Raw genomic sequence first — 25,247 nt, 5'->3', positions numbered from 1 at the left:
CACACTGCTGGAATTCCTCCACCAGGATCAAGTCCCGCAATGTCTTGAAGTCTTTCCCGACTCCTTTTGACTCACACCACCGATCAAACATGTTTTCTTTCACTCTGGCAAACTCCACATGGGTCTCACTCTCCCTCTTCCTGGCATTCCTGAATTTTTGCCTGTAAGCTTCCGGAACCAACTCATAGGCCTTGAGGATGTGCTTCTTCAGTACCTCATAATCTGCACATTGGTCCATTGGTAGCGCCGAATAAATTTCCTGAGCTTTCCCCACCAGCACACTTTGCACGAGTATGGTCCAGGCCTCCTCCGGCCAGTTTAATTGTCGAGCCACTTTCTCAAAGTGTGGGAAAAATTTCGCGACTTCCTTTTCACTGAACGGTGGAACCAGCCTCACATGTCTGCCCACATCCCAGGTTTTCTGGTTAGGTGTCGACCCCGTCAGCAAGGGTGGTGCCTCTCCCCGTTCTCTCATTAACTCCAGCTCCTTGAATTTGATTTCTTGCTGAAGCTCCATGTCACGTTCCTTTAATTCCCTTTCCGCTTTTCTCTCCTCTGCTTCGAGGTCCCTTGCAGCTCTCCTCTCCTCTGCTTTTCTCCCTTCTAACCTTTCCTGGAGTTCTCGTTCCACTCTCCTTTCCTCTGCCTCTGCTTTCCTTTCTTCTTCTTTTAACCTTTCCTGGAGTTCTCGTTCCACTCTCCTTTCCTCTGCTTGCTTCTCTTCCCTCCTCTCTTCTGCTTTCCTTTCTTCTTCTGCTCTTTCCTTTTCTGCTTTCCTTTCTTCTTCTGCTCTTTCCTTTTCTGCTTTCCTTTCTTCTTCTGCTCTTTCCTTTTCTGCTTTCCTTTCTTCTTCTTTAATCCGTTCCTGGCTCCGTAATTGCAACTCCAGTTTCCGGAGCTCAACGTCTTCTGGTTCTTCGGGTAGCCACTCCCAGGCTAACTCGTCCCATGTTCCTAATCCCACCATAGATTGTATCACCGTGGCCTGCAACTCTGCCTTCCTCAAATTAGTTCGGACCTCCAAATTAAAATGTTTGGCCAATTTCAAGAGGTCCGACTTTAGCAACGCTCGGAACTGTGCCTCACTCGGGGTTACCCCAAAGTTCTGTGCCACAAACGCCATGGTGCCTATCGTTAACACCTGTTAACCTTCACCCAAGACTTTACCCCAATTTCTCAAATTTTTTTTTACCAATTAATAATTAATTAATAAATTTTAATTAATAAAAAAATTATTATTTTATTATTTTATACAATTTTAAATCCCGGACGTAGACCCAATTGCGAAACCGCAAATCGTAATTTGGACGAGCCCCCAATTCTGTTACGTGGTCCCCTCGGTGAATACCTGGTCTCGGTGACCCCCGGACCGTGAGAGGAACTCCGCCAGCAAGCTGTATTATATATGCGCTTTCGCCACGCAATCCATATGAATTTCACCCAGGAGACAACTGATGTTCAAGGATATATTTCCAATGGTAATGATACCATACAATTTCAATGACACAACCACGGAGATTTTTCCCGAGCAATCAACAATACACAACCATCAACAATATTTCAATGACACAACCACGGAGATTTTCCCCGAGCAATCAACAATACACTACCATCAACAATTCCCCAGCCACAATCAATTCCCTATGAGTAAGATGGCCATCTTATATACGTGTGTCCCGGTGAGTACTCACGACACCCTTTTGGTCTCGGTCCCGCACAATGTCTCTGGGCCCCTCCTGACCAAGATGATAGTCGGCGTCGCCGCACTCGGGCGGTTGAACGAACCCCGGGTGGACGTGTTTCCACCGGGCAGGTATCGTACCCGGCACCCCGGCTACAGCCCCTCGCGGCCACGCGACGCGGGGACGGGAAAGCAAGCCAAAAGCCCCACGCCGCTTGCCAGGCGTGTTAGGCCCCAACGGGCGACCCGCACGCGTCTGTTCAGACGGTGCCGCGAACGATGCCAGACGCGGTCGATGCACGGCCCCACGTCAACTTGACGTCTCCACCGGGCAGGTACACGTCCCGGTGATTCTCTCGCCAGACAGGCTTCGGAACGCCGCTTTTCCACGCAGCGCAAGGTCGATCCCACCTTTTGTCGGAGCGGGGCGAGGAAGAATAATACTCGTCCTTTTTTCCTCGTGTCTTTTCCTCTCCCGTTTTCGGTCACTTCCGTTTCCGGCCACTCCCTCAGAAGGGCTCCTGACCCTCCAACCACAACAACTACACAACAACTTAATATACTACACACGGATAAGCAAAGACCTGAATGGTAATTCACATACATTCACATAAATATGTAACACAATGCAGAGTCAACTAATGGAAAACAGAGCCTTAAACTGGAACACATAATAATGATATAACTATTGAGGGATCCTATGGTTCTCTACGTGTGTGCGATGGAATAACTAAAACGACGAACTTTGATCTTTACATGAAACGGAGGTATTTACAAGAATCATTACATTTACAAAAACTACAAAAGGGGGTATATTTACAATCATTTACACACACACAGTGCACGGTTTCCCAAAACCGTTACAATATGTATTACTTACTATAATAGGTTATTACTCCTGGGGTTTATGGCTCACAGTAGTAGATAGTATGGACATATCTTGTATAAGCAGCTAAAACTACGTCCTAGGACTTATGATTCACCCTGTAGAGGCACGAAGTGGAGAATTGGTGGAATTCGTGCACAGAGAGCCAATAAGAATTGGCCAATTTGCGGCGTACCCGCCTTTCACCCTCTTAGCTCTTATTCTTCGTGGAGTCAAATCCGAAATGGTGGTGGCAGGGGGTGCTGCATCTCCGGACACCCCGTCCTAAATAAGAAAAGCTGGCTGCCCTGCAACGTGTGCACTTTAAAACCCAAGTCGCGTCTTTCGAAAAGAGCAGGCTGTTGTGTTTTAGTGTTTGTCCGTGCACAGCACTTGTCGATTAAATAGGATGAAAAAGTTAATTGTAAGATATAATTGAATGTGATAGGCCTAACTGAAATTCCAGACGCAGAGGGGCCGTTGTACAGTGCAACCATTTGGCCGACGCGTCTGGAGACACCGAATGTTTAGACTTTTATTAAATACAGGTATTCCAAAGCACGGGGGCAATGGGCCGACAGATATAAATTGGTTCGTATATGGAGTTTAACTGAATTTATGGCTTCAAAAATGGGATATGGATAAAGCACAGGCATGAAGGGCCAGATGACCTATTGGCTGTGACCTTGTCAAGGTTCCTCGTACATCCTTGGAAAGTGGATTACATTAACCACGTGGTTTGTAACATGGTTAATCAAGTTATCCTATAGTTTCTCTATTTATGGTATTCTCTTTAATTAACTCGCTTCCTATTCCTACTTTATTGAGTTGAGGTTTTAAGAAAGAGGTGGAAAGCAACGGATTAGGCGGTGTATGTACGTGTGCTTGTTCATCTATTTTTTCTTTTTAATTTATGTTATTTACGCTTAAAATGTCTCATTATATTTATATCATCCACAATATGTTACTACTATTACTATTTGACTTTTACTGTACCGTTTCGGTGAATATGGGCTTTAAACAGAAACAATATTATTTCTCTCATCGAACCAAAAAAAAAAAAGTATACACCCTTTAAAAAATGAAACGATATGCACTATGCAAGCATTCGACAGATAACATTTTGAAACAAATCAGAAAAGAAAAATGTGTAAATAATAGGTTATTATAAATGCTCTAATAAAACGGCAAGCAAGATGGGATTGTTTTTATACACGATTTCAATAAGAAACATCTTACTTCCGGAATGTTATGCCGCTCATTTCACGGGTTTTCTCGTGCGGTAATGCATTTTGAAAATTCCCTTGAACAACCTGGAACACCGCTTGAATTCCAATGTTCTTTCATAAAATATAGTTTATTGTACGGATGAAACGAAAGAGGGAAAGATTTGATATTCAAGTTAATGGAAGGAAAGATTTTATGAAATGGGCGGAGCTTGGTAACGCAACTTCATACCGTCGCTGACAGTGACGCTGAGCCAGTAGCGAACGGCCAGCGAGGGCGTATTTACGGCGATTCGTATCAGCTGCGCCTGCACCGCTGCTGAATCGTGTCCCGCGCCCTACAACGAGGTAAGACGTTTAAGTGTCGTACAATGCGACAGACATTTAACGTGCTCCTGAGACCTTGTGGTGGTTCCTGAGAGTATGAAATTGCCACCGTCACCCTGACGGAAGGTGCTTGGGTTCGAGTCTGTTCGTGATTCGTGTCATTTTGTGATTGTGACTGTTTGTGTCAAATTTATGAAATTCCATGTCACGTCAGAAGGCCACGTCAGGTTTACCTGTCCCTCTGGTGGTCGAGCTCAATTATTGCATCACCGTTAATTAAAAGCCATTTTGGATTTTGGACAGGTAGCAGGTACAGGTAGCGAGCGAGCCATTGAGGTTGATCTAGTCGGGTTCAATTCCCGAGCGGATCAGACTTGACTAATTCTAGTTATATAATTAAATGATGCTTGTGTATACCATCAGAAGGAGGGTGCTGCATCGCAGAGCACGCCACACTGCCAATAAGCATGTGAGGCGGTTCTATAGTCCAGGCAATCGAGCCCATTTTTTCACTCAACTTGGAACAAATTGCAACAGATTTTTTTTTGGCACAATGCGTTTCTACAAGGTCCCCAGAACAACATATTAAAAGTCCCAAGCAATCCCAACATGGGAAATATGTCTAATTTGCATAATCCAATATGGCCACCAATCTGCAATTATAGAAGTTAGTAATAGCAATGAAATAATAATTATAACACTCTAATTATGTACTTTTGTATTTTCAGGATGGTGATGTAATACCTTGAATAATGGAAAGGTGTTGCCTTTGTTCCGAGTCAAGCTCTGGGTACAATATATGGAAATGTTAGACATTCTACAGAGGTTTCTCAAGGCTGAACGCACAGGCAATTGGAAAATGCATCTCCAATCAGTACGTGAAATGTTACCATACTTTGCAGCATCTGGACACACACTATATGCAAAGTCTGCATATATCCATCTTCAAATGATGTTAAATCTGCCAGAGACACACCCAGAAGTCAACCAGAAATTTGAGCAGGGATACCATGTGGTGAGACGCAGCGACAGATGTTGGTCAGGATTGTCGACCGATCTCATTATTGAACAAGTGCTCATGAGAAGTGTTAAGCCAAGTGGGAGACTTACAAGAGGAAAGGGGATGACAGAAACCCAGCGCTTGGTGTGGGTCCTATCTATGCCAGCGTGTGCAAACATCAATGATGCCATGCAAAAGCTCAGTGGTGTCGTAAGAAACCAGTGACCAACACAAGGACATATCAGCAAGACAAGCTAGAGATGTCAGCGACACCCTTGACCTTATCAGTTATCTTGAAAAGAGAGACCCATTTGTTAATAACAGTACACTGCTCAACATTGCAAATGGCAGGACAGCTCAGGAAAGAGTCAATGTTGAAAGATCAAGAGAGGTTGGTGAACGGATTCTAGCGTCAATGGTTGGGAAATCTGTCTGAGTTTGTCTTCCGAAAAGCTGATCAAGCAAAGACACTCGGACTCGGTACAAGATCAACTGTCAAAATCAAAGGCGAATCTGTGAAGGTGGATCCACAGCTGATATTCCAGAGGCCGATAACTGTTGCTGAACGCTGTGAAGATGTTCCATCACTGTTCAAGTATGAACTCTGTAGTCACCCTCCTGCATTGTTCGAATCTTCCTCTCTTCCACTGCAGGCCAATAAGGCAACTCTTGCTGATTCTATCTGGAAAGTCATCCCAGAGAAACAATGAGAACCTACTGAAAATGTCCAGTACATCCTTGATGGTGGTGCTCTACTTCACAGACTACCCTGGCCAAAAGGTTCTACCTTTGATTATGTGTGTGATCTATACACCAACTATGTTGTACAGAAATATGCTGATGCTACCGTTGTCTTTGATGGCGACAATGATGACCCATCAACGAAAGATGCCACACACATGAGAAGAACAGGAGCCTGCACTGGTGTGACAGTTCACTTCGCGGGTGAAATGGTGATTCAATCCAGAAAAGAAGATTTCTTGAACAATGCGAGGAACAAACAGCGCTTCATTTCTTATCTGAGTGACAAACTGGAGACAGCTGGGTGCAATACATTTCATGCGAAGCAAGATGCTGATTTGTTAATTGTTCAAACAGCTGTCGCCTCTGCACGAACAACAGACACTGTCCTGGTGGGAGATGACACGGACACTCATCCTTCTTATTCACCATGCTGAAATGGATAACTTGTTCCTGATACCAGAACCAAAGCAAACTTCAAGAACAGGATTTGGAACATGAAGCAATCAAAGAATTTGCTTGGCAGTGATGTATGTGACTGTATGCTGTTCGTCCATGCTATTCTTGGTTGCGATACAACTTCTCGCCTGTTTGGTTTGGGAAAGGGTCTAGCACTGAAAAAAATCATGAACGATGCCTTCTTCTATCAACAAGCTAAAGTTTTCAGTCAAACACATCAAATGGAGGAGAAGGTTATCGCCAAGGCAGGAGAACATGCACTAGTGTCGTATGGAGGATCCGAGGTGGAAGGATTGGACACCTTATGGTACAAGCGGTTTTGTGAGAAGGTCACCAAGAATGTTTCACATGTAGAGCCACAGACCCTGCCACCCACCTCTGCAGCTGCAAGATACCACAGCCTTCGTGTGTACCACCCAATACAGCAGTGGAAAGGGATCGATCTAAATCCACTGGAGTAGGGATGGCACATAGTAGATGGACATTGCCTACCAATACTGACAGATCAGGCCGCAGCACCATCAGCACTCCTGGACGTCATCTGCTGCAACTGTAAAAAGGACTGCAATACACGAAGATGTACTTGTAGAAAATATGGTCTCGCATGCAGTGCTGTGTGCGGGGAATGTCATGGTACAAGTTCTACCAATGCAGAACTGCCAGATTTCACAGAGGAGGATCACAAAACTGTTTAATCGTTTGAGTTGGATGTTCCAGCATTTTGTATACCTACAGCAATCACTACAGCAATTTTCACAAGCTCAACATCTTCATATAAGCATAGTATGGTGATTTTGTAATGAAACTCGTGTATCTGTCACCAATAGACAGAGCATCATTCGTTATGAGAGAAATATTGCAGATTGGCGGCCATATTGGATTATGCAAATTAGACATATTTCCCATGTTGGGATTGCTTGGGACTTTTAGTATGTTGTTCTGGGGACCTTGTAGAAATGCATTGTGGTGAAATAATTTCTGTTGCAATTTGTTCCAAGTGAAACCTTATTTTGCCTGGACTACTAGTCTGGTATGTAAAGTGGTCGTCCCATAAGGCGGTTTGATTGTGGAAGAAAAAGCCAATGGTATCTATAGGCGCCCGCGGAACTACATAACTTCCGGTTAGTGCACCCTTCTCGACAACAGTCACGTGATTGGATACGTTGAAAACAAACCACAAAAGGGCACGTGTTACAGCTTGCTTCTGGTAGTCTCGCCCTCACCTATTGAAAGATTCTCTCTGTAGCATCTGGCGGTGCGGTCAGGTATCGCAATCTCTGTTCTGCATCAGGGTGCAGGTACTGCACGCTCTGTACTGCGCCGGGCTGCAGGTGCCGCACGCTCTGTGCCACGTCAGGGTGCAGGTACCACACTATGTGCCGCATCAGGGTGCAGGTACCACACGCTCTGTACTGCGCCGGGCTACAGGTGCTGCATGCTCTGTGCTGCGTCGTGGTGTAGGTACCACAAACTCTGTGCCGTGGGTTCCCTCTGCTCTGTGCCGCACTGGGTGCAATTACTATCCGCTCTGTGCTGCGTTGGTGTGCAGGTACTCTCCGGTACTCGGTACTGCATAGGATGTAGATGTTATGAATTGCATTTGATATGACATTTTCTTATCTTTTCCTTTTCTTCCTTTTCTGCTTTTCAACTGAAAGAGTTGGAAGAACCATGCAGACCCGTAAGGCAGCCAGTCGCAGAGTTGCAGAGAATCAAGAAATGCCAATTGATCCTCTGGCTTGGAAGGTAATTCCTTTGATTTTGACTTTCACTCCATGTGCACGCTACACCTGCTCATCGTAATAATTGCGGAATCGATTCGCAGACGAGCCACACTTGCCAACGTTTGTTAGTTTTGTATGAAGACAAGTCTCGGATCCGACATTTCGATCACCGACTTGGCTTTGTCACATGACTGAAATCAGGATGTGAGTGGTTGGAGGCGGGGGGAGGCGGGGATTCCATGATTGCAACATGCATATTTGGGTGTCTTATTGGTTCTTTGGGTGCCTTTTTGTTTCTTTGGGTGTCTATTTGGTTCTTTGGGTGCCTTTTTGTTTCTTTGGGTGTCTATTTGGTTCTTTGGGTGTCTTTTTGGTTCTTTGGATGCCTTTTTGGTTCTTTGGGTGCCTTTTTGGTTCTTTGGGTGCCTTTTTGGTTCTTTGGGTGCCTTTTTGGTTCTTTGGGTGCCTTTTTGGTTCTTTGGGTGCCTTTTTGGTTCTTTGGGTGCCTTTTTGGTTCTTTGGGTGCCTTTTTGGTTCTTTGGGTGCCTTTTTGGTTCTTTGGGTGCCTTTTTGGTTCTTTGGGTGCCTTTTTGGTTCTTTGGGTGCCTTTTTGGTTCTTTGGGTGCCTTTTTGGTTCTTTGGGTGCCTTTTTGGTTCTTTGGGTGCCTTTTTGGTTCTTTGGGTGCCTTTTTGGTTCTTTGGGTGCCTTTTTGGTTCTTTGGGTGCCTTTTTGGTTCTTTGGGTGCCTTTTTGGTTCTTTGGGTGCCTTTTTGGTTCTTTGGGTGCCTTTTTGGTTCTTTGGGTGCCTTTTTGGTTCTTTGGGTGCCTTTTTGGTTCTTTGGGTGTCTTTTTGGTTCTTTGGGTGTCTTTTTGGTTCTTTGGGTGTCTTTTTGGTTCTTTGGGTGTCTTTTTGGTTCTTTGGGTGTCTTTTTGGTTCTTTGGGTGTCTTTTTGGTTCTTTGGGTGTCTTTTTGGTTCTTTGGGTGTCTTTTTGGTTCTTTGGGTGTCTTTTTGGTTCTTTGGGTGCCTTTTTGGTTCTTTGGGTGCCTTTTTGGTTCTTTGGGTGCCTTTTTGGTTCTTTGGGTGCCTTTTTGGTTCTTTGGGTGTCTCTTTGGTTCTTTGGGTGTCTTTTTGGTTCTTTGGGTGTCTTTTTGGTTCTTTGGGTGTCTTTTTGGTTCTTTGGGTGTCTTTTTGGTTCTTTGGGTGTCTTTTTGGTTCTTTGGGTGTCTTTTTGGTTCTTTGGGTGTCTTTTTGGTTCTTTGGGTGTCTTTTTGGTTCTTTGGGTGTCTTTTTGGTTCTTTGGGTGTCTTTTTGGTTCTTTGGGTGTCTTTTTGGTTATTTGGGTGTCTTTTTGGTTCTTTGGGTGTCTTTTTGGTTCTTTGGGTGTCTTTTTGGTTCTTTGGGTGTCTTTTTGGTTCTTTGGGTGTCTTTTTGGTTCTTTGGGTGTCTTTTTGGTTCTTTGGGTGTCGTTTTGGTTTTATGGGTGTCGTTTTGGTTTTATGGGTGTCGTTTTGGTTCTATGGGTGTCTTTTTGGTTCTATGGGTGTTCTATGGACGAAGACGATTTGGTCACAAGTGTACATACATACATGCATACATACATACATAACCATATACGTTTGCTCTTTAATAATGTTAAAATCTAGATGGGATAAACCCACTCTCAATCGACGGTGAGTCAAATCCATGATGTAATGGTAAACACAGGACTTTGACTCAAGTGACCCGAGTTAGTCTCAGTAGGACCTCACATATTGGGGGGGTTAGGTTGTTGGGTATTTGGGTTGTACGCTTCCTTTCCCACCAGCGAGCAGGTGTGTGCAGACCTGTGGGCATTTACCTTTTTGACACAGTTCCCCAGAATGCCATTGGTGACGCATGACACGCAGGCAAGACAGGCCCCTTTGTGAAAGTCATATAGGTGGTTATAACCAAATGATGATAAACAGTTAAAGAAGGACAACTAGAAGGGCACTCGGTAGAGAGCATACCTCCGCCAGGCTGAACAGTTTGTTTTGTATCCCCACTCATAGGCCGGATCTGGATTCGGACCTGAACCAAAATCTAATCAACACCAGTGTGTCACCTCATCCCCCAAGTTTAGTCATAACTCGTCCACAGCTTTTTTTAAATATCGTGTTATATATCGCTTTTCGCCCGATCTCTCAATGGTGACGAATCGCTTAAGAATTAAATAATTATCGTCGAGAAAATTCACACATGCAGGTAAGGGTTGGCGTCAGGAAGGGCATCCGGCCATAAAAACATTGCCTCAAACAGGGAACCATGATTGGTTCCATGATCATGATCTCCGCTAAATTTTGTCCGAATCTGTTCACAACTTTTTGAGATATCTTGTTAACAGACAGACAGACAGGGGTGAAAACATAACCTCCATCCACCTTCGGTGGCATAGGTAATAAAGAAGACAGACCCATCCAAGGCAGAGTCTTTGTCTGTGTGGCCACACCGAGCATCCATAGTGTTTGCCAAAACAAAGTCTGTGCCTTCTCTGGTGAGGAACATCTCAATCCTACTGTGATACAGAGCTCTCTCTGAATGAAAGTAACAAGCTTCTTTCATTTGTATGCACCGCAAGACAACGGGGTAGCCTTGACATCAGCTGAGGGCACAGCTGATGCAATGCCCTCTACTGCTTCGAGAAGGCATTTGGAATTTGGTCATAGTGCCAGTAATAGATGGCCGACTCTTCGCAAAGGACATCATGGGATCTTCAACATCCACCAACGAAGGCGAGCAGACGGGACACCCATTTAACGTCCATCTGAGGGATGGCACACATTTATCGATCGCCCTGCCCGTGAAACCGGGATGACAGTTTATAACTGGGTCAGGGTTCAATCCCAGGCTTGACGGCTTGGAGGCGAGTGTGCGTACCTCTAGTCTAGGCCATCCTGTCAGCCCAGTTTCTAGGCCATCCTGTCAGGCCAGTAACAAGCTGAAGGGATGCCATGTGCTCAAAGAACAGCACAAAGTCAACTGCAGATGAACAGAAGAGGCATAAGAGGGGAACTGGACCACAGAGAAGACCATCTCCTATTCCAAAGTGTATTCTGTATGTGAGATATTGAGGGACACACAGACAAGGAAAACGTTTCGAGCATCATTCGTTCTTGAACCATAATTGTATAAAAAACGCCGATAGTTTGGGCCCTAGGGGTGCTCCGTTACACCACACCCGCAGAGGTAGATTGTAACCATCAGGAGGCGATGTTGAAATGGTCACTTAATGGTCTCATTATCTATTCGGTCATATCACTTACCCCAACAATTATCGCTGGGAGGCTATAATGACCATGATCACGTGGTTTGTGTTTCAGTCCTGTGACGAAGGCTGCACTCATTGGTTGAAACGTCAGACCTGAGCCTTGCCTTTGTGTGAGACTTAAAATAGTTGGTTGTTGCTCCTATTCTGTGAATCATGACCCTTTTCAAGTACAATCATTTTTTTTCTTACCCAATGGATGTATCATCATAATGTCCTTCCACTTTTTGTTTTTGCAGAGCCAGGTCTCGCATGTTGATGGCTTTGAGTTTAAACACTTGAACAATTTGTGCTACAATGAATTGGATGACATCCCTCAATGTGGTTCACCGAAGCAAGCTGGAAAAGGCCGATATGGAGACTGCAAAAGCATTTCTTTGCTCATCCTCCTTTACGTTTTGCAGGTACCGTACATACTTCACTTTTTAAAACGTTATTTTGTATAGAAATCTCACCTCAACTAAGATCTATGTGATAGAGGGAGGACGGTAGCTCATTAGCACAGAGCTCCGTAACTCATTTTATTGTCCCTCGTCTCCGACATTATCAGAGGGCCCGGGGACAACTTGATCGGCAATCTCCGCTAGGCCGAACAGTTTATGTCTTGCATCCCTCTGATAGGCTGGAGCTGCATCCAGACCTTAACCAAAATCTAATTGGCTGGCTCATCGCCTACCTACATTTATTGGTTCACGAGTTATCAAAGTGACCACTATATTCGTCATGGGTGTGTGTGTGTCTGTCTGTCTCCGCAGCATAACTACCCGATGATATCATCCGATCTTGATGAAACTTGGGTGGGAGGTTGATATCATTATCTAGTTGTCCTGCCTAGAGTGGGCGTATTGCGCCCATTGTGGGCGGAGCGACGCCCGAAAAAGATGTCTTTTTAGGGGATAATCGAGTTCAAGCTACATCTTCTCCGAGGGAGTTGGTGGAATCTGACAGGGGTTTCGGTATTTGGTTAGGCCAATGTCATGTGTCTAGCCCCACAGAGCTCGATTTTTCATTTTCGCCCCAAGGTCAAGGTCACAAGGTCACGAAATTTAGAAAAGTCGATTTTTGATGGTTTTATTGCATTGTTTGCTTCCTGATGGGGTGAAATGTCGTACATGATCTTATATTATCACATACATCATGAAATACAAGTTTTCCAACAAATTTCAGAATCTTCGACCTTTGACCTTTGAAGGTCACAAAGGTCAAAGTTTGAAAGTTGTCGGAATCGAACCAAATTTTCGGTATTGTGTAGCTAACACCTCATAACTGATTATACATTATTTTCTATCTCATTTCAAGGTCAGTAACCTTTGTTTTGACATTTCCGGGCCTGTTTCGGTTATAGTCCATCCTTTGTGATTGAATTATTTTTTTTATTTTTTTATTTTTTTTTGTATACAAGATCGAGGCTCGTGAAAGAGCGAACATTAATCACACAGAAAGACAAACCGACACATAAAACATATAACATCGGGAGCGGTAGACAAGATGGGGAGAGAGGGGGAAGGACACAAACACAACATTTGAGAGCAGGGACCGAGAGACATGGAGACATCGAGAGTTCTGAGAGAGGGCGAGGGCTTTGGGGGGGGGGGGCATGGGAAGGGGGCGGTGGGAGAGGTATAAAACATATGGACACTGCCAGGACTTCCAGGAAAGAAGTTGGAATTTCAAACAAGGTGGATCTGGGGTGAATTAGCGGGGGTAGAAAAGATCAAGGTTTTGGATGGGGGAAGATAAGAGATGGTGGTGAACAGCTGTTTTAAAGACCTGGAGGGAGGAGTGGGATTGAAGGGAGTGTGGGAGTTTGTTCCAGAGGCGGGAGAAAAGAGGAATGAAGGAGTGAAGGTGAGCAGAGAGTCGAGATTTTGGCAGTTTAACCATCAGAGGCTTGCTGGCAGATCTTGTGCGACCTGTAGGAATATTTGGGGGACAGAGCACAGAGAGAGCTGGGGGAGCAAGGCCGGAGAGGAGTCGGTAGAAGACAGAAAGACCACCTACCTGCCTGCGGTGAGTGAGTGAAAGGCCCTCAGAGATAGCTTCATCGCGGGAGATTCCAATGATTCTGAAGGAATATCGCTCGCTCGTGAACCATCGTCGTCTCCCGACTTGTTTTAATTATTTTCTCATATAAATCCAATTGAATGAAAAGCAGACATTGCATATAATGAAACAAATGACATAATGATCAAAACAAATCAATGTCTCTGACATATTGAACAAGGTTTGACAAGAATGTTACCAGAATTACAGTTTTGCCATCAGCTGAATATTTGGCTTCAGCATCATCTCGACTAAGTGAATCACTTATAATAAAGCTTTCTTTTCCAACAAGGCTTCCAAACATGCACCATGTGCAAACGTCAATCACTCAACTTGTAGATGTAAAACAAGGACCCACCCACATCTCGCACCTGTGAACAGAGGGAACAACCAATTAGCTCTCACCTTATCAATTACCCCGGTGGTTCGGATTGAATAAATAGATCGACTCCCCCCATGCTCGTCTAGCTAAACAAAGCTGCTTAAAGCAACCATGAAAGGCTATACAAGGCAAGTCCTTTGCTGTTTCAAACTCTTCCCAGAGTCCCTCCACAGCTGTAAAGATGTTCAAATATTGTATGTGCATGAGAATCTCAATTTCCATAATGAGAAGCCCAATTCACACGGTACATACATAATACAGTACAAACATGCGAATTTGTGATTCTCATGTGTGTAATACCAGCAGGAGTACCTGGCGTTGCCTGGTGATGTTCTTATCCTGTTGGCATTTTGAAGAAATCGTTTTTTTGTTTTTTTTTGTATATTCTTTTCTGTTTTTTGTGGGTGCCTAAAACACTTCCCTACACCCACCCACAAAGAATGAATGAATGAATGATTGTTTTAAGGCCATTTTTCCCATTGAGAGCAGAGGTTAGCCTTGCGGGCCCCATGACAATCATGGTTCCCTGTTTGAGGCAATGTTTTTATGGCCGGATACCCTTCGTGACGCCAACACTTAGTCGCCTCTTACAATGCGCAGGGATACAGTGCACCTATTCTAAATCGGGGTATACACCGGGATCATTCATCCCAGCAAGCTGGTACTCAATTTGCCGACCTCGGAAGGATGACCCCCCCCCCCCCCCCCGGCGTTAATTCAGTGATCGACCGGGATTCAAACTCAGGATCCTAGGATCCCAAACCTGCACCCCAACTGCCAAGCTAACGCCAGGCTAGGAAATTTAACACCCACCCACAAAGCAAATTTTATATTTATGACACACGCGCACACAATAATCAGGGATAATTTAATATTACCTTTTTTTTTTGTTTGTTTTTTTTGTATACAAGATCGAGGCTCGTGAAAGAGCTAACAATCACACAAAAAGTCAAACCGACACATAAAACACAAAATAAGGGGAGCGGTAGACAAGATGGGGAGAGGGGGAAGGACACGAACACAACATTTGAGAGCAGGGACATCGAGTGAACTGTGGGAGGGAGAGGGCTTGGGGGGAGGTGGGAGAGGTATAAAACATATGGACACTGCAAGGACTTCCAGGAAAGAAGTTGGAATTTCAAAAAAGTGGATCTGGGGTGAATGAGCGGGGGTAGAAAAGATCAAGGTTTTGGATGGGGGAAGATAAGAGATGATGGTGAACAGCTGTTTTAAAGACCTGGAGGGAGGATTGGGATTGAAGGGAGTGGGGGAGTTTGTTCCAGAGGCGGGAGAAAAGAGGAATGAAAAAGTGAAGGTGAATAGAAAGTCTTGATCTTGGCAGTTTCACCAGAAGAGGGTTTTTGGCAGATCTTGTGTGTCCTCCTGCAGGAATATTTGGGGGACAGAGCACAGAGAGAGCTGGGGGTGCAAGGCCGGAGAGGAGTCGGTAGAAGACAGAAAGACCACCAACCAACCTGCCTGCGGCGAGTGAGTGAAAGGCCCTCGGAATTAGCTTCATCGCAGGAGATTCCAATGATTCTGAAAGCTTTGGTTTCAACCGTGAAGCCGAGCTAGGTGTGAGGCAGGAGCACCGGCCCAGAAGGGGGAACAGTATTCCACTGAGCTGCGGATGAAAGCCTTGTATGTGGTGAGGAGCTCAGGTGTGCCAAGGAAGGACTTCGCACGACGGAGGATGCCCAGTCGGCGACTGGCTTTGGAGGCCAGCTTGGAAATGTGGTTTTCCCAAGAAAGATCATGGCAGATAGTGAGACCCAAAAGCTTGAGCGACAGAACTTCTTGGAGAGGATTGTTGAGAAAGTAGATGGGAGGGTTTTCCAGTCGGTCTTTTCGGAGAGACATAGTAAGAGTGTGAGATTTGTCAGGATTGAAAGACATGTTCCACTTGTTTGACCAGTCTGTGATTTTGTCCAGGTCTGCAGAGAGTGAGGAGGCTGCAGACTGCCGATCTGACGGATGAGGAATGGAGTGGCAGAGAGTGGAGTCATCAGCAAAGAGATAGAGAGGATTTACCAGAGAGTCTGAGAGATCATTGATGAAGACCAGAAAAAGCACAGGGCCCAGAACACTGCCTTGGGGAACTCCAGCCAGAACAGGAAGATGAGAGAAATCCATTCAGGGCCACATGTTGACTACGACCAGAGCGGGAAGTCCGCAAGCCATGCATGGAGATTTCCATGGATACCATAGGAGGAGAGTTTGGTGAGCAGAGCTGGGTGCCAGACCGTAACGAAGGCATGTGATATGTCAAGGGAGACGGCTCTGATTTCCTGTTTGGCATTGAGGACCTCCATCCATTGTTGAGACATCAGAAGCAACATGTCCAGAGTAGAATGACCTGGTCTGAATCCAAATTGATGATCAGAGATCAAGCCATTGGAGAAGAGGAAGGATTTGAAATCCGAAGCAATGATGGATTCCATGACTTTGCTGATAATTGGGAGCAGGCTGATTGGTCTGTAGTTGCAAGGATCTGTTTTTGAACCTTTTTTGTGTAAAGCGGTAATGTTTGCTGATTTCCAAGATGCTGGCAGATGACCTTGAGCAAAAGAGAGGGTGAAAATAACAGAGAGAGGGTGAGATAGAGCGGCAGAGCAGGCTTTTAGGACCCATGGGCTGATGCCGTCTGGTCCAGTTGCAGATTCAGAGTCGAGGTTTGACAAAAACTTCTCCACCTTTTCAGGAGAGAAGGACACAGACCCAAGGAGCAGTTGGGTTCGACTGGGTAAGGTGGGAACAGAGAGAGATGGGTTTGGGACACAATATTTTGAGGCAAACACAGAGTTGAGGCATTTGGCTTTGTCACGTGCGCCGTGCGGTGTCAACTGTGTAGCCATTTGAGGTAAGGGAGGGGATTGAAGGGGAACAAACACCAGAAACGGATTTGACCAGACGCCACCAGGATTTGGAGGAAGGAGACAGGTTTGAGAGTTCATTCTTGAGTGTGGAGAGATAGTGCTTCCTGGCACTCCTGAGGGTAGACACACACTTGTTCTGAGCTTGGTGGAAGGAACTGAGATTGCCTTGTGTTGGATTTTCCTTCTAAGAGGCAAAGGCAAGTTGTTTCAGGGCAACTGCCTCACCACAAGATTCAGTGCACCATGGATGGGAGGAAGGGTAAGACAACTGAAGACGAGATGGGATAAATCTGTGCATGAGAGAGAGCAGTTTGCTTTGGAAGAATTTCCAGGAAGAATTGATGTCAGAGGCAGTAGAGATGGGAGACCAGTCCAGATGATTGATGGCTGCTTGCAGACCGTGCAGTTCAGCCTGAGTGAAATGCCAGACTCGTCGACGCTGAGGAGGCTCTCTGAGAATGGCCAGAGAGATGTCCACTTTAACAAGCACATGATCAGAGGAACCGATTGGAGCAGAAGAAGAGCAGCAGACATTTGCAGGGAAGTTTGTCATAACCAAGTCGAGAAGAGAAGATACTATATTGACTGAGATCCGGGTCGGGAAATTGACATTGTGTCAGTCCCAATGAGTCGCAGAAGTCCTTTGCTGAGGTGGCATGGCTGGTGAGAGAGGAACCCATACCCAGCCAGCTGGCATGATGACACTTTAAGTCACCACATATGAGGAAGAGAGAGTTGGGATGAGTTGATAGAAGTTGGTCCATGTTGTCAGACAGCGAAATGTAAATGGAGTCATCACTGCTTGGAGGATGGTACAGAACACATATGAACAAAAGGTGGGAGCGGAGAGGAAGCCGTAGCCAGAGGTACTCCTGTGGGTGGGGTGGAGAGAGGGCAGTGCAAGGAGAGTGAGTTTTTTAATATAAAGATAGCAACCCTACCACCATGACGAGGCTCAGGTCTATTATACCGGAGGGAGTAACCAGGAAGATATATTAAGGGATCAGAGACAACAGCACACGTAGAGAAAGGGAAATAAATGTTTTCATTGTTTTTGTGTTTTTGCGGGGTGGGCGGGGGGTGGGATTTAAAACGTTAGACAAAGAGTAGATGTTCGGCGAAGTTCGGGGGAGAAGGGAAAAATCTAAGAACCAAGCAAAAACGGCGAAGGAAGGAACTTCAGTGAACAAACTTCGACGAGGGAAGCCTCAGGCTTCAAGGCGACAAGGCCGCACACACGGGGCAAACAGAAACGATTAATTTCTTGCAAGTTACAGAAAATTCAAACCAAAACGAACTAAAAACAAACAATAATGCATCGACGATAAAATAGAGTGGAAATTTGACAAACACACGAATGGAAAAATAACAACTTTGGATGCTGGGAGAGAACAAAAGTTGCCACCTCGATCGAGAAAACCGGAAGCGGAACCCTGAAGCTACACACATCTATAAAGGCTCAGCCACTATAGAGCGAATTATTATTATTTTTTCTCTTTAATTTTTTAAAATTTATTTAATTTTAATCCCCCAAAAATCGAACTTTGTTTATTGTTTTTTCATTTTTTTGCCTCAAGCACTCCCTGGAACTCACTAATTAACCTCTGAAAGTTTGACAAAGATCTGTTCAGTCATCCCTGAGAAAAATAGTGACAGACAAATGGCTCTTTTGTAGTATAGATGTGAATGTCTCTACAACTGTGGAGGAACTCTGGGAAGAGTTTGAAACAGCAAAGGGCTTACCTTCCATGGTTGCTTCCTGCAGCGCTCTCCAGCTCGATGAGCATGGGAGAAGTCAATTTATTTATTTAATCTAGCCACCTGTGGTAATTGATTAGGTGAGAGCTAATTGATTATTCCCTCCATTCACAGGTGAGAGGTGTGTGTGTGTGTGTGTGTGTGTGTGTGTGTGTGTGTGTGTGTGTGTGTGTGTGTGTGTGTGTGTGTGTGTGTGTGTGTGTGTGTGTGTGTGTGTGTTAGGGTGCACACGGTGCCCCTTTAAAAAATTTTTTTTATAGAATCAATCTGTCCCTGGTCTCATTGTATTCCTATACCAAAATAAGAAAGCCAGGCAAACTTTCAAGAAGATTGGAAACTATTTATGTGTCCCACCACTGCTTTGAATATTCACTGGCAAAAACAAATAAACGGCAATAAACGCTTACAGAAATAGGTGGTATACATACAAAGGACACATGTAGGGATTTATTTTGTTAGCAAACATCGACAGAAAATATTACTGCATGACAGACATAGTTCAGATATTGATATAAAGTACATTTTATATTCCTTCACAAGTTCACACATGTATTCAACAATGTATTAATTGAACATAATGGCCAATTTGGCTAACATACACAAAACAGAAAGGCAACAAACTCATGAATCAGCTGCTTATGACTTTTGGTCCAACAATGTCTTTATTGTCCCTGACTTTTATCATCTGGTTCAGTTGTCCTTTTTCTCAGATTGGGCCTCATCTTTATGTTCTCTTCAACAACTTGGAGAACATTCTGATAGTGCTCTTCACCGCGAGCAGCTGCCAAGAAGTCGGAGCTCAGCTTCACGCCTCGTTCTGCTGAATCATTCACTACATTGATTGCTCCAACATTGATCAAGGCATTCTTGTAGAATTCTGATTCAGGCCACTCGGAAACATCCAGGGACAGGAACCCTGCTTTCAGCTTCAGAACATGGAAGAAAAACCATGAATCTTCGGTGACAGTCAGCAGGTTTTGAGCCGAGATTGACTTCTGTTGGGAACCTTGGTTTGCCGAAGCCTGTTCCGAAACGATTCTCAGGAAGCTGGCGCGGTGTGTCAGGTCTTTTTTGGAGCAGTTGGTCTGCAAGTAGGCGACACTCATGAGCTGGGGTGTTACTGCTGAATAGTGCCAGTGGTATTAGCTCTCCGGTAAGGTACCACAGGTGTTGACTGAACGCCTTCAGTGCGCTACTGGCCACTATGGTGTTGAGTTCCTGATACCGTAGCAGCTTCTTGTACAGGAGGAGGTCATTCCAGGGCGCATCTACACTGATGGAGCATTGCATCCACCAAGTGGAATAGACGAGTGTTGCAAAGGTGACGAATTCTGTGAGCTTCTTTCCCTGGTGCTTGGCTGTTATTGTTCCAGATGGGAGATCCTGGATTTGTGTCTCAAACAGGCAGATTTTCAAACAGTAGATCAATTTCGCCATCCACCTAGCTTCGTGTAAGGCACCAGGACGCTGAAACGTTGTAGTAGGGTAGTCAGGATCGAGATAGACTGCACACAGCTGTAGAAATTCTTTGTCGTCGTCCCGTTTCTGGTCAACTTGTGATGTCACGAGTTGCAGGTTTCTGCACGCCATTCATCAATTAGATCTTTACCTTCCTCGGGAAATGACGCTAACTGTATTCGGTGCAGTGGCTGATCGCTCTCATGGGGAACCAAGTTCCAATTTTTCCTGAGACGAGTGAACAGCATGACATCTGGAGACTTGGATGTCTCAATCTTGAGATCCTCAAACACGTGCGTAAGAATGACTTCTCCTACGTGATGCCGACAACCAGACCACAAAAGTGGACGTTCTAGGGTTTCCTGTATCTGAATGCATGCTGCGGACACATGCCCTGTGTTACTAGCGGTCGTATCAAACACCATGTTGCAAATGGAGTCTGTGCAGTTCCAACTGCACAGCAAATCAAATGTGAGCTTTGAAATGATTTCTCCAGATTTTTTATCAGTTCCAGGTTTGTAAGCAGGCACACCAAGAACCTTGATGTCTGTCACATCTCCAACCGCCACAGTCAGCCGCTCCTCATTTTCATATTTATTTGTGAGCGAGGGAAGCAGCTTGCCATCCCAGTGAAGAGAAGCAAACTAGAACATCCCACTTCTCCTGGTAACTTTCAGCTATTGGCTTTCCGATTTCTCGTCTGGATTTATCAGCCACAGCATACGATGTATATACTTTGGACACATCCCCTCCAGCTTCCTGGACGAATGCCTCAGTGAAAGCAGCCTGTTGTGATGCAGTCATCTTCATTCTGGTAGCAAGTGCAACCATTTTGGGGGATTTCATGATGTTATGAGGTATGAAAGCCTCTGTCCCAGAATGTACCACTCGTCTGTGCTTTCTTCTCGGATGTGTATCCATAGAGGTTCCTGGCAAGAGATCCACTCCATCCTCGGTGTCACCAGGATCAGTATCAGAACTGCTCTCAAATGTTGCTGTAGCAGTTAACTCCGCCATCTCAGCTTCTGCCCTTTCTTGCCTTCGTCTGTCCAGAAGCTTGCGTTGTTCTGATCTCTGTTTCTGTTTCGCGAGGGAAGCGTCAAAACCTCCAAAGCTAGCAATACGATCTGTCTTCATGGACTGCAGGAATTTGATGTCCTCAGGAGTTTTCATTTTCTCTTCAGCATGAAGCAGCCAGAGTGGGAATGTTTTGGAAAGATCCTGCTCATGTTCATTGACTTTGCTCAAAACAGTTGGCATGTCACGGCGACTTTTGGGGATTTGTCTTAGTTTGGAGTTCTCATCGTGCAGCTTCAAGATCTTTTCACATGCTTTGCGATCACATATCAAAGGAACGTTTGCTTTCTCATAAAAAGGCTGAATCTTTGCAAGCACCAGCTTGGAACAATCCCACTTGGCTTTGTTGGTAGAATATCCATCCTGTATATGGAATATCAGACACCGAAGGACCTGTAGTGCTGTAGGCAAGCGAGATCCAGTTATTTCTCAATCAACGTCCGTGATCGATTGACCTAGTGCAAATATCTCAGAAGAGTTTCCTGTTTTCATTCTACTAGATCCTGCTGCAGTTGCTGGCGAGCCTGGCGTAGATTCATGCTGGAGTTCATCAGTTGAGCAGATATCAAGAACACCAGCATCTTGTGATGATTTATCCTCCTCCATAATATTTCCTCTCTGCTAGTAATTCTGGCAGTGCACACAAACGTATCACAAATGTGTGTCAATATCTACAACTGGGTAATAGCATCTGTGTCATGGCAGGCCAAAGGCAAACATGTCAGCTACATCAGGATCAGTTCCTGCATAATGTATATACTTGCTACAGAGCAGATCAGTCAATCAGCTCATATTGTGACTGCATTGTTATGTCTAGACAATGTCTAGACTGTGCATGTCTAAAAATAGCCCAAATCTAGCAGCAGTTTCCATGGCAACTGTCTGGACATTTCATCCCTGGCATTTCTATTTACAACTTTACACAGGTAAATCAATTCACATTGAACTCTCAAGAAAAAAACACCAAAAATAATGATACTAGTGCTGGAATTAAAGACAGCCTATTTACCATAATATTGTTATATTAATGGCGGTTTATGGCCATTTTTGTGGAAATATTCAAGTGAATGGTGGGACACATAAATAGAGTCCAATTTACATAAAAATTGACTAGGACTATTATTTTAATGATTGGAACAAAATAAAAACAGGGACAGGGCAATATGCTCATATGGGGGCACTGTGTGTGTGTGTGTGTGTGTGTGTGTGTGTGTGTGTGTGTGTGTGTGTGTGTGTGTGTGTGTGTGTGTGTGTGTGTGTGTGTGTGTGTGTGTGTGTGTGTGTGTGTGTGTGTGTGTGTGTGTGTGTAAGTAAGTAAGTAAGTAAGTAAGTAAAATATTATGCCACATGATATTCACGTAATTATATTTTAGTTATCTCTTCATTTGGACGGGGATTGAAAAAATGGGCTCTATTAGCTATTGTGCATTGACGTCATGAATCGTCAAGCCTAGTTTCAAAACGATAAATTGTTTACGTATCCACTGACGGAAGGGCATCGTTATAGTTTTAAGAGCTTGTTAACTCTGTCATTGTCGGACTAAAAATGTAAAAGGACGTAGGGAAGGTATGCCAAAAAGTGTGTGAACAAAGTATGGATGGTCACATGAAATTTTAAAGTGAAATCATCCCTATATCTTTCTTTGAATAAAGGTTTATGCATTGTTGTTTTTGTTGTTAATGCTTGAATATGTTCCTAACGATGTGTATGAGCTCGTATTAAATATCTGGCATCAGCATGTCTGTGCTTTGTGTATGATTGATTTATTTACTTACTTTCAGGGCATTCCTCTGGGCCTGGCAACCAGCATCCCACTGTTGTTGCAGAGCCACAGAATCAGCTACAGCGAGCAGGCTCTCTTCAGCCTCGTGTTTTGGCCATTTAGTCTGAAGCTCCTGTGGGCACCACTCGTCGATGCCATTTTCAGCCGCCGATTTGGCCGGCGCAAGTCGTGGCTCGTTCCTACACAATATATGCTGGGAATCTTCATGCTGTTTCTCGCCCGACATATAGATGCGTTACTCGAGGCTGGAAATGTGGTTGCGATCACTGCCTCTTTCTTTATCTTTGAATTGCTCGCAGCAACGCAGGACATAGCGGTGGATGGCTGGGCGCTCACCATGCTATCAAAGGTTTGGGGTCTGATTTGATGATCTAAAAACAAAAAAATGTTTTTGATGTTTCTTTTATACTCTAACGATAATAAAATGATCCACTTTTGCTTTGGGTTTTTGTTTCACGAGAACAGCTGGTTGTTAAGGAACTTTGAAATATGAATGGTTGGATAAAGGAAATGCAGGCCATTGGTGCCGCAATTTCATAGGGGTTAATGGCTGTGTGACGTTGGTGTTGTTTCAGGAGAACGTTGGGTTTGCTTCAACCTGCAACTCCATTGGCCACACAGCCGGGTATTTCCTTGGCAACGTGCTGTTCCTCGCGCTGGAGTCTGCCAGTTTCTGCAACCAGTATCTCCGCACAGAGCCTTCGGATGTTGGAATCGTCACTCTGTCCGGTGAGACAGTAAAATATAAATGCTTCTCCAAGTTTGGCGATGGTGTCAGTCACCAATCTAATACCTGAACCCTTTTCAGATTTCCTGCACTTCTGGGGAGTTGTGTTTATGGTCACCACCACACTCGTGGCAATCTTCAAAAGTGAGGCCCGGACATTCGAGAAGGGACAGGTGGCAGTCCACGGGGTGCTAGCCACGTACCAGCAGCTCTTGTGTGTACTCAAACTGCGCTCGGTACAGCTGTACTGCCTCATGATGCTCACCTGTAAAGTATGTGGTGCAGGATTGAGACTTGGATGCCAGTTTTTTCTCTTCCTTGTTGGAAAGCGAAAGTCATTCCTTTGAGATGGATTTGATTGTCTGATGCGTGCAGGGGGTACTGAACATGTTATCGGTTATTGGCCCACTCACACGAAGCAAAAGTGTGGTTAAGCAATTGATTCATGTCCATTAATCTGTCCGTCTGTCTTATCAGCTTATGATCGAGCATCAACTTATTTAAATTGAATGTTGTATTTTGAGCATGAATCGGAAGACAAGTTTCTCGTTTTACTGTGCTTTGGCTCAGAATCCGTCCTGATCACACGTGCACAGAGGAGAGATAAAAAAAAAATTTTTTTTACGATGTCTGGCTGCTTGGCAATTAACCAAAATTGAAAATCATTCCAAATGTAAAACTTGCTGATATTAAGGACGTCATAATGGACACATACGACAGGCACGAATAACTAATGTCACGTGTTAAATAAGGTAATGTAATTGACACTGCGGAAAATGGTGGTACAACTGAAATTTATTTGTCTTTTGCAATCTTTATTTTATTTCAATTGAATTATATACTGTACTTTATGGGGTGGTATACAAGGATGGTGTCCCGGACTGCTTCTGTATTACTTCTATAGAACAAAACTTTCAGATTTTTTTTTTTTTAAAGATAGTTAAAATTATTATTTTATTTAAATTGAAGTAACACTGCATGGGGTATCATGTTCTGTGAACTCTCCAGTTATTGGTTTTCAGTTTGTTTGTTATTTTTCGTGTTGTTATTCAAAAAGGGTTAAATCAAATGTGATTATATTGCCTTTCCGACCTACAGAAACTTAAGTACATGTTTAAACTTTAATGTCGTTTAGGTTTTTGTTTCGGGGATGGTGAGAGTCTTTTATTTTTGCACTTTCTTTGAGGTCGAGGGAGAGTGGAGTAGGATAGCGTCGGAGTTGTTGAGTGGGGAAGTTGATTGAGAATGGGGTAACTGGGGGAAGGGTTCTTTCCTTGGCTTTGCCATCTTGATAGCATTTGTATTTGCCATGCACCATGTCACAGAGGATATGTGGTCGTTTGTCAGGACTGGTTTTACATTATTTTTGCCGCAGGGGTGTTTTGAACAGTGAACTGATATATATATATATATATATATATATATATATATATATATATATATATATATATATATATATATATATATATATATATGTGTATATATATATGTATGTATGTATATATATATATGTATGTATATATATATATGTATATATATATATATATATATATATATATATATATATATATACAGTCACGTGAAAAAGTAAGTACACCCCATGTAAAGTTTTGACTTTTTCAACATACAGCTATTTGATCTTCATTTCAACAATATTGATAGATAAAGGTGAGATAATCTATCTATAATTCCACTAATCTCTGTCTGTGTGTGTGTGTGTGTGTGTGTGTGTGTGTGTGTGTGTGTGTGTGTGTGTGTGTATGCGACCGCTGTTTCTCGACAACTACCGGTCCGATATACTTGAAACTTGCCAGGTATATTGCTGGGGACCCGA

The 25,247-nt window shown here is 44.1% G+C and overlaps 1 protein-coding gene across 5 annotated transcripts in view; it reads left to right on the top strand.

Moving 5' to 3' along the window:
- Positions 1-4,000: 4,000 nt before the first annotated feature.
- Positions 4,001-25,247, top strand: part of SLC33A1 (solute carrier family 33 member 1) — a 95,894-nt gene continuing 74,647 nt past the window's right edge. Inside the window, exons 1-7 of one of the 5 annotated variants that reach the window (XM_068112895.2) lie at positions 4,001-4,120; positions 7,591-7,848; positions 7,958-8,045; positions 11,548-11,712; positions 22,685-23,035; positions 23,262-23,415; positions 23,495-23,685. In XM_068112895.2, the coding sequence (XP_067968996.1) occupies positions 7,971-8,045; positions 11,548-11,712; positions 22,685-23,035; positions 23,262-23,415; positions 23,495-23,685 (936 nt within the window). In that variant the 5' untranslated portion in view covers positions 4,001-4,120; positions 7,591-7,848; positions 7,958-7,970. The remainder of the gene's footprint in view (positions 4,121-7,590; positions 7,849-7,957; positions 8,046-11,547; positions 11,713-22,684; positions 23,036-23,261; positions 23,416-23,494; positions 23,686-25,247) is intronic. The other 4 variants (XM_078776126.1, XM_078776125.1, XM_068112896.2 and 1 more) reach the window with 4 other exon arrangements.

This window comes from Myxine glutinosa, chromosome 4 (assembly GCF_964187855.1).
Source record: "Myxine glutinosa chromosome 4, kmMyxGlut1.1, whole genome shotgun sequence".
In the NCBI taxonomy this organism is placed as follows: Eukaryota; Metazoa; Chordata; class Myxini; order Myxiniformes; family Myxinidae; genus Myxine; species Myxine glutinosa.
The sequence above is the reverse complement of the archived record's forward strand: the minus strand, read 5'-3'. Positions and strand labels throughout refer to the sequence as shown.